This window comes from Mastomys coucha, unplaced genomic scaffold (assembly GCF_008632895.1).
Source record: "Mastomys coucha isolate ucsf_1 unplaced genomic scaffold, UCSF_Mcou_1 pScaffold7, whole genome shotgun sequence".
Taxonomy (NCBI): Eukaryota; Metazoa; Chordata; class Mammalia; order Rodentia; family Muridae; genus Mastomys; species Mastomys coucha.
This window is the reverse complement of record NW_022196913.1, coordinates 68,948,810-68,958,610: the sequence shown is the minus strand read 5'-3', so window position 1 is coordinate 68,958,610 and position 9,801 is coordinate 68,948,810. Positions and strand designations below refer to the sequence as shown.

General features: G+C 45.9%; 1 protein-coding gene across 3 annotated transcripts in view; it reads left to right on the top strand.

Annotated features, from left to right (window-relative positions):
* Nucleotides 1–3,589: 3,589 nt before the first annotated feature.
* The window catches only part of Slc35d2 (solute carrier family 35 member D2), a 35,351-nt gene continuing 29,139 nt past the window's right edge, over nt 3,590–9,801 (top strand). For all 3 annotated transcript variants that reach the window (XM_031359216.1, XM_031359215.1, XM_031359214.1), the window contains exon 1: nt 3,590–3,801. In XM_031359216.1, coding sequence (XP_031215076.1) covers nt 3,680–3,801 — 122 coding nt within the window. In that variant the 5' untranslated portion in view covers nt 3,590–3,679. The remainder of the gene's footprint in view (nt 3,802–9,801) is intronic.

Genomic DNA, 9,801 nt, shown 5'->3' with positions numbered 1-9,801 from the left:
TGCTGCAGGCCTCTAACCCCAGTACTGGGGGACATAAACAAGTGGATCCTAGGTGTTCTCTGGCTTATCAGCCTACTTGAAATGCCAAGCTCTAGGTTCAGTCAAAATAGGGGAAGGGAAAAGATTGAGAAAAGATCCCAGGTGTCAAACCTCTGGCCTCCACTTGTGCTAGCATGAGTGCATCTGTATACATATATGTGCACATATACATATACTGATGTTAGATCTCAAACCGGGATAAATGGCTAACTGGGCTGCCTATTAACATATCAAAGCAGACTGGCCACTAGGTTCTCCCAGCACCCCTCAGTTCCTGCTGCAGGGTCCTCCTGGCTGGCATGCCCTGCCTCTTACCCTGAGCTCTCCAGGCAGAAGCTGGCTTGCTCATACCCCAACTGCTTTTCCCTATATAATACAGCCATTTTGGCTTCTTGGGCTCCTGGCTTTTCCCTTTCCCCACCTCTCTTCACATGGGCATGGTTCGTGGTCATGTTCATTCTGGACCCTCCCAGATGTCTCTGGCTCTATCTTCCTTTTATCTACAATAAACCATCATACCTAAGAGCACTCATGTCCTTTTATTTTATTTTTTCATTCAACTGTATTAGTGGAGTTAATTAGAAAAGAAACATTTGTTATACAGTGTTTGGGTGTGTGCACACACGCAAGTGCATGTGCTATATGGCTCATGTGGAGATAGATAGCTTTTGGAGTTGGTCTCTCCTTCCATCATGTAGGTTCTAAGGATCAAACTCAGGGCTTCAAGCTTGGTAGCAAGTGTCTTTTATGTACTTTGCTAACCTGGTTAGCAAAGATGAATGAGGTTCTGCTGTAGTTAAACATTAACTATTGCCAGCTCTATCTCAGGTCTTAAATTAGGGTAATGAATGGAAATTTCCTTTTACTCAAGGTTTTGGAGTTTGGAATAATCCTTCGAAGAGCCCTGTACTGGCCGGTTTTGTGTGTCAACTTGATACAGGCTGGAGTTATTACAGAGAAGGGAGCTTCAGTTGGGGAAGTGCCTCCATGAGACCCAGCTGTGGGGCATTTTCTCAATTGACCCTTGTGGGTGGTGCCATCCCTGGGCTGGAAGTCTTGGGTTCTATAAGACAGCAGGCTGAGCAAGCCAGGAGAGGCAAGCCAGTAAGGAACATCACTCCATGGGCTCTGCATCAGCTCCTGCTTCCTGACCTGCTTGAGTTCCAGTCCTGACTTCCTTTGTGATAAACAGCAATGTGGAAGTAAGCTGAATAAACCCTTTCCTCTCCAACTTGCTTCTTGGTCATGAAGGACCAGGAATAGAAACCCTGACTAAGACAAGCCCATTAGGTTTTCTTTTCACCAGAGTTAGTTATTTTTGGTTGATCTTTTTTGTTTGTTTGTTTTGAGACAGGGTTTCTCTGTGTAGTCTGGCTGTCCTGGAACTCACTCTGTAGACCAGACTGGCCTCGAACTCAGAAATCCGCCTGCCTCTGCCTCCCAAGTGCTGGGACTAAAGGCGTGCACCACCACTGCCTGGCTTTGGTTGATCTTTCAAGGTTACCCTTCCCTGATTGTCAGGTCCAAAGGGTACTCCCAGTTTCCCTCAAAAGGGCAGGTGCACTTATTCAGTCCAAAACTGAGTCTAGGCCCAACTCAACCTGGACTATAGGAGGATTTTGGCAGTTAGGTAAACTCCAGCATTCCTCAGAAGGGACATGTGGCTCCATTGACATGTTCCTGTGGCTGCATAGGCCTCCAGGCTCCCTCAGTCCCTATTTTCAAGTATTGTTAAATACTTCAAACCCCCTACCCTAGTCTCCTGCCTGCCATGCCCCTTCCAGCTCCTCATCCCCTTTATAACCCGTTATTCTTACTGGGTTTGGGTTTTTTGTTGTTTTTTATTTTTTGTTGTTGTTTTTTGTTTTGTTTTTCCGAGACGTTTTCACTGCATAGCCCTAACCGTCTGGAACTCACTCTGTAGACCACCAGGCTGGCCTTGAACTCAGAAATCCTCCTGCCTCTGCTTCCCAAGTGCTGGTTAAAGGCGTGCACCACCACTGCTGGCTCTTACTGTTGTCTTGCTGTCTTCTAGCTTTCTCTAGGTTCTGTTCTCTATCTCCTGTCATCTCTACTATCCCCTCCCACTTCCCTGGCCATGTCTAGCCCACTGGCAAGTCCAGTCTTCTTTCTCTTTTTGCTCTGGATACTTTTTTTTAACCTCCAACACAAACCTCAATGGTATAGGATGGAGCAAGCAGTCACGCTGGCAGTTTCTTTATTGTGCCCCTCCAATACATCTAGTGCGAAACACCCAGAAGACACAGATGGCCCAAAAGACCCATCCATGCTGTCCTATCCAAACCAAGCTGCTGATCTCCCCGAACGGATGGGTTATTTGTTTCTGCTGGCTTTTTTTATCCAACTGCCAGGAATCTTCCTATGGTCCAGGTTTATCTGGGTCTATGCTCGATTTTGAATCAAGTCAGTGAGCCTGCTCTTTAACCAGGGAATGAGGAACCCTTTGGACCCAACACTGGTGTGTGCAGACAGAACTCAAAAAAAAGGCTAGTTTGGCTGTGGAATGCAAATTAATACTGGTGAAAAGTGCAGTACATCTGGACATGAGAACAAATTTGAAGATCTTTAAGAGTGCCCAAGTGCAGGCTTCTGCTGGTGTTAGTACCTGGGGCTCCATGCATGCTAGGCTCTAAACATGATTTTAGAATGTTTTTTTGCAAAGTTTATGTGTAGAGTGACCAGAAACAACAGATCTTTGGAGGAAGTCAGCCAAAGTGAGTAAATTCAAATTTTTAAGGTTTATCTTATTAAAAAAGGGTTTGTTGTTAATTCTGCATATGTTTGTGTGTATCTATATACACTGAGTACCTATGTCTGGCCAGGCCAGAGACATCAGATCTGCATCAAGCTGAGGTTACAGGTAGTTGTGAGCTGCCTGGTGTGTGCGTTAGAACTGCCTTGGTCTTCAAGAAGAACAACCAGGGATTCTGGGGCTGCTGTCCTAGGGAGAAGTGGGCCTTGAGTGAGCGAGGCCTGAATTTACCAAAAGTATCCAGAGGAAGAGAAGCTGAATACATGGCATTTAGGGTGGATGCCAGTCTTAGGCATTTATGAACGAGAAACAGAAGCGTTCTGCACAAGCGCTTGTCTTGAAGTATGCCTGGATGCATTTTTAGTAATAGTTGTAAACTGGGGATTACTATCAAGCCAACCACTTGCGGTAGACGGGGGGCGCTCTGAGCACCGAACCGTCTGCAGCACCACAGCTGTCACAGACGCGAAGTACGGACCAGGGACCAGGAGTACTCAGGAGAACTCTCGCCCTTTGTGAGGACGTTGAGCTCGGATTTCCGTGTTTGCTAGTTTGTGTTCATTTGTCAAGAACGCATCTGTAATTCGCTACTCAGGCGCGTCCTGTAGGATATAAGTTATACTTTTTTAGACAAACAAAAAAGAGGAAACGAACCTCAGCCTTTCTGGGGGTGCCGGCTAAGGCAGTTTTTCGGCACTCCCAGGCGGTGGACACCTCCTAGTAGAGAGCTCACTAGGGGCAGGGGTGCAGGGCGGGCCGTGAACGGAGTTCGCGCCCGGGCTCTTCCTGTTCCTGCCGCACCCTCTTCCCCGGGCCGCTGGGGGCGGGACCGCGGGCTGGGTAAGGGCCGGGCAGCGGAGGGCAGAGATGGAGGAGCCCGACTCGGCGCGGCTGCCCTCTCGCCTGGCCAGGCTGTTGTCGGCCCTCTTCTACGGCACATGCTCCTTCCTCATCGTGCTGGTCAACAAGGCGCTGCTGACCACATACAGGTGAGGCTGGTTATGCGGGATGCAGGGTGGCCGGGGCATGGCAAGCCGAGTGTGCTCTGCCTTTACCAAGTCACTACCCAACAAAGTCCACTTGCGATCAAGAGCACAACACACACCAGCTGAACTTGGAAAGCTACCTTTGCAAGCCTTAAATAAGTACAGCCACTGAGAAAAAAGTGACTACTTATTTTGAGACAGGCATTCATCAGGTAGCTCGCCCCGGTATCGAAATCAAGTCCTCATGACTGAGCCTCTCTAGTGCTGTTATTACAGTTGCAACATCATAAACGTAAATGTATTTTGAGCAAATTATTACCTTTTAATCTTTGTGGTGTTTTTGAGACAGGGTTTCATGCACCCCAGGCTAACTTCTGGACTACCTAATAGTCTTCACCTTCCATGTGTAACCGCAGCTGTTTTATACAGTGCTGGGAAAGCAACCCAAGGCTTTTCATTCTCACCGAGCTACATCTCCAGCCCCAAGCAAAACAAACAAAACAAAACAAAACAAGAATGCATGTTCCACCGATTACGTCTGGACTTGGGATCTATTTATATAGATTAATCATCCATTACCAAATAACCATATTTCTGGAGAATCAAAACAAACAATTAGAAGTTTACAAGATAAGTTGGTTTTTTGGGGGGGGGGGATCAGAGTGGAGTGCACCACAAACTCTGCTTCTTTGAACTTATTTGTAAAGACTATAAAAATATCCTATTTAATTCTACTGTGTGGTGGACTCTGGAGAGAACTGTGGTTTAAGTCTGACCCCAGGGCTGATTGCTCTGCTCCCTGGCCATACTTGGCACTTTCCTTAGATGCAGAACCTAGCTGACTGCAAGCATGGCAATGACCTCCCAGGGCCTTGCCTGAACAGCCACAACCCAGGGCTCTTTGTAAACCCCATAGGTCTGCCTTTTTATCTTATATTTGGGAAAACTCAGACCCATATCCGTTCCACAGGTTGTAGGTCCAGCAAATACTGTTGAGTACCTACTATGCTGAGCCCATGGTGGGTGCTGGAAAAAACGGTATGAACCATGTGGAACATCTCTGATGGAAGTTCTGCTTCAACAGTAGGGAATAAACAAACAGGTTCAAGAATTGATAAAGGAGGGCCAGAGAGATGGCTCAACAGTTAGCACTGACTACTCTTCCAAAGGTCCTGAGTTCAAATCCCAGCAACCACATGGCTCATAACCATCTACACCTACAGTATACTCATATACATAAAATAAAATAAATAAATCTTTAAAAAAAAAAAAGAATTGATAAAGCATTTCAGATGTGACCTGAGAGAGAAGAGGGTAAGAGGCTGGTGCCAGAACATCAGGCAGAAGAGAGCTGCAAGAGCTTGGCTTCTTGGAAGAGTAGAGAGAAAGTTGACATGGCCAGATGACCGGAAGGGAGTGACCAAGTACCAAGGAGATCCCAGTAGAGCTATATGGGGAGGGCGGGGACAGAGCCTTCATTCATTTAGTGATACTGTATGCTCAGGATGTGACAGCCATACTCTCAGACACATAGGTAGCTGAAGTGAACAGAACAAGTAAAAACCCTTCCTCTCACATCCTAGTGTGCCAGCAATGAACCAGTGCCACTGAAGTGTGTGTGTGGAGGGCAGAGGACAACTTTCAGGAGTCAGATTTCTCCTTCCACTGTGTGGGTCTCAGGGATGGATCTCAGTTAGGCTTTGCAGCAGGCTCCTTTACCACCAAACCATCTTCCCAGCCTCGTATTCACATGGGTTGGCTCACAGCCACCTATAACGTTAACTCCAGGGGATCTGACACCCTCTCACAAGCAAATGAATACAAATAAATATTTATGAAAAAAACCCACAAACAGTATGTTAAATTAAAATGGATATACACTTAAGCCAGTTAGTACATATAGTGTAAGGTCATAAAGGAAAAAGAAAATGTCAGGGTGGGGGTGGGGCTGAGGCTGCTAGTGCTTGCCTAGCATGCAAAAAACTGGATTCAATCCCTAGCACTACACAGTAGTGGACACCTGTCACCTGAGAGGTGGAAGCAGCAAGATCTATCAAGTTCAAGGCCATTTTAAGCCATAAGAGACCTTGTTTCAAAGTAAAATAAAGAAAATGTAAAGGGACTGGAGAAATGGCTCTGCAGTTAAGAGCATTGACTGCTCTTGCAGAGGACCCAGTTTGGTTCCCAGCATCCATAAGTTGACTCACAACCATCCATAACTTCAGTTCTAGGAAATCCAGTGCTCTCTTCTGGTCTTCTTAGATACCAGGCATGTACACGGTGCACATACATATATGCAGGAAAAACACCTAAACACATACAGTAAAAAAATCTTAAAAAAAAAAATCAAAATCTACGCTGTAAACATAAGGGTGTCATGGGCATGTTCAGGAGAAACTTGTTCTGTCAGCCAAAGGTACTAGAGCTTGTGGGCTGCTGACTGGCTGCAATATTAATGCCTTGAAGAAAGACATTCTTTTTGTTTCAGCAGGAGCCAGTGAGCATTGGCCACTGCTCTGAAGACAATGGATGTCTAATACACTGGCCCTTTCATCTTTAAAGCTTTGAGTTCTAGACTAGGGAGTGTATATAGTCCAGTGATAAAGTGGTCACCTAGCATATAAATCTGGAGTTTCATATCTAGCACTGAGGGGAGAGAGGAGGAAGATAATTATGAATGAAGATTTTACTTCAGAAAAGCTAAAGGGCTTTATACTCCTTATAAATACAAATTCCTTAGCCCCCTTCATTTCTGTAGTGTAATGTTCTACATCCCAGCTCTGCTGAAATAACATTCACTCTCTCACTACAAGATTCTTGAGGCACACATTGTTAAGAAGGTTGGAGTGACTTAGTTACAATAAGCCACAGCAAGTTGACCCCAGCGAGAGCTGTTTGAGCAAGAGTGTGTGCTAGAGGCCGGAAGAAGGAGGACGTTTTTTGGCAGTTCTCTGACAAGATTGTGGGCATGGATGGAGCTCAGGGGACTTCTTTCCATTTTGAACAGATTATCTCTGGTTGGGGTACAAGCCTTGTGTGTGGTCTTAGCTATTTTTGTTAATTTAATTTCACGCTTGTCCTGGCTAGTTTATGATCAACTTGACACACATTAGAAGAGTCATCCAAGAAGAGAAACCACTCTTGACATGATGCCACCAGAAGATTGGCCTATCGGAAGCCGGAGTGGCATTTCCTTAATTAGTGATTGATGTGTGATGTGTTTATAAAAAGATAAAAAGAGAACAGATATGTTCTGGTGGATGTGTGGTGAGGTGTGGGGGGAGGGGGTGTCTCAGCAGGTCCATGCTAAGGCATCCCTTCCCCCTGAGGGACCAGCCACACGATGGTATAGTATAGAATAGAGTTTATTCAGGGCATGGGGAGGGGAGTTAAGAGGGTAGTAGAGGCAGAGAAAGACAGAGAGAGAGAGAGAGAGAGAGAGAGAGAGAGAAAGAGAGAGAGAGAAAAGGAGTAGAGGCCGGCCATGAGCAGGTGGAGAGAGTGGGGAAGGGATTGGGGAAGGGGCAAGGGGACAGAGACCAAGAGGGCATACCTGGATGTTGTCAGGTAACTGTGGGGTGGAGTTTAGACAGAATGCTAACAACATGGAAGGTGCCACTCCTGGGCAGGTAGTTCTAGGATGGATAACAAAACAGGCAAAGCTAGCCAGTAAACAGCGTCCTCCATGGCTTCTGTTTAACTTCCTGCCCTGATTTCCCTTGGTGATAGACTGTTACCTGAAAGGATAAGTGAGATAAACCCCTTCTTCTCCAAATTGTGTCTGGCCATGGTGGTTTATCTCAGCAATGACAATCTTAACTAAGACAGGAATTGGTATTGGGTCATAGAGTACTGTGGGACAGACCTGACCATGTCTGACCAGGTGTTTTGGGGAGGATGGTGGTGACATTTGAATTTTGGATTGGAAAAGCCATGGAGTGCTTAGAACTCAGTGGGCTGTTCTAGAAGCTTGGAAGATAGAAATGTTGAGAATCATGCAGGTCACAGATGTCTAGCTTGCAGGACATCTCAGAGAGAAGCACAGATTCCATTGGGGCCATTTATGCGATTTTTAAAAAATAATTAATGAAGAGTCTTTTTCTTAGTTAACTAGAAGTGAAGAGTCAGCTGTGGATAACAAGAGACCACAACCCCTAGAGCAAAACCTTTGCTTTGCTGGGTCCATCAGTGCTGGCCGGCTGTGGTTGAAGGCTCAACTATGATTAAGAACGCACAGCATCCAGAACCTGTAGTCCAGAGGGAGCCCAGGCTGGAACTTGGGCTAGCCACTGAACTTGGTAATGTGTAGGGGTTTCCCAGATGACGTGAAAGGTTTCTAGCAAGCAGCTGTGACTTGGCACCTGGAGAGGCCAGGACAACCGTGATGCTAGATTTCCCACCCGGCAGGAGAGACATTCTGTGAGTGGACTGGCTGGTTTTGTGTGCCAACTTGACACAGGCTGGAGTTACCGCAGAAGGGAGCTTCAGTTGGGGAAGTGCCTCCATGAGATCCAGATGTGGGGCATTTTCTCAATTAGTGATCAAGGGGATAGGGCCCCTCGTGGGTGGTGCCATCCCTGGGCTGGAAATCTTGGGTTCTATAAGAGAGCAGGCTGAGCAAGCCAGGGGAAGCAAGCCAGTAAGGAACATCCCTCCATGGCCTCTGCATCAGCTCCTGCTTCCTGACCTGCTTGAGTTCCAGTCCTGACTTCCTTTGGTGGTAAACAGCAATGTGGAAGTAAGCTGAATAAACCCTTTCCTCCCCAACTTGCTTCTTGGTCATGATGTTTGTGCAGGAATAGAAACCCTGAAACCCTGACTAAGACAGTGAGCATGTATACTTAGAGACTTTCAAGGGCTAGAAGAAAAGCAAGACCACCTTGGAATTTGTGTTCTGGGAGTCTGTGGCCAAGTGACCACAGATGCTATTGTAAGTGCTGTGCAGGCGGACTGCCCATGAATATTCTTCTCTATGACATGAGCATTTACTAATGACATTTACTTTTAAAAAGCATTGAATAGGGGCTGGAGAGATGGCTCAGTGGTTAAGAGCACTGACTGTTCTTCTGAAGGTCCTGAGTTCAAATCCCAGCAACCACATGGTGGCTTACAACCATCTGTAATGAGATCTGACGCCCTCTTCTGGTGTGTCTAAAAACAGCTACAGTATACTTACATATAATAAATAAATAAATGTTTTTTTAAAAAGAAGCATTGGATATAAAAGTTGGGCACACCTGTAATATCAGTACTTGGGAGGTGAGGCAGGGAGATTACTACGTTTGAGGGCCATGTGAGCTATCTAGGGCGCCCTTGCCTTAAAAATAAATAGATAGGGGGCTGGAGAGGTGGCTCAGCAGTTAAGAGCACTGTCTGCTCTCAGGAAGGTCCTAAGTTCAAATCCCAGCAACCACATGGTGGCTCACAACCATCTGTAATGAGATTTGATGCCCTCTTCTGGTGTACTTACATATAATACATCTTTTTAAAAAAAATAAAATAAAATAGATAGATAGATAGATAGATAGATAGATAGATAGATAGACAGATAGATAGATAAAGGCCAAGTACAGTGGTTCATACCATTAATCCCAGTACTTAGACAGAGGCTAACTCAGAGATCTCTGAGTTCAAGGCCAGCTTGTTCTACAGAGTGAGCTTCAGGACAGGTACGGCTACACAAGAGAGCCCTGTGTTCAAATAAAAAAAAAAAAATCAAACTAATTTTATTCAGTTTAACAAATATTTGCTCAGAATTTGCTATTCATATTCACATAGATTGCTTTGTTATTCACCAGAGTCGTGTGTGTGTGTGTGTGTGTATGTGTGTGTGTGTGTGTGTGTGTGTCTGTGCGTATTTGTGCCTGATCTTTTTTCAGTGCTAGCAATTCAAACTCAGGTTTCCATGTTTGCACAGCAGGCACCTCAACCTCCTCCCCAGCCCCCTTCCCCCCCCTAAGATCAGCAGCTCAGTCACACTCTTGGTGCATGCCCTCAGCTTCC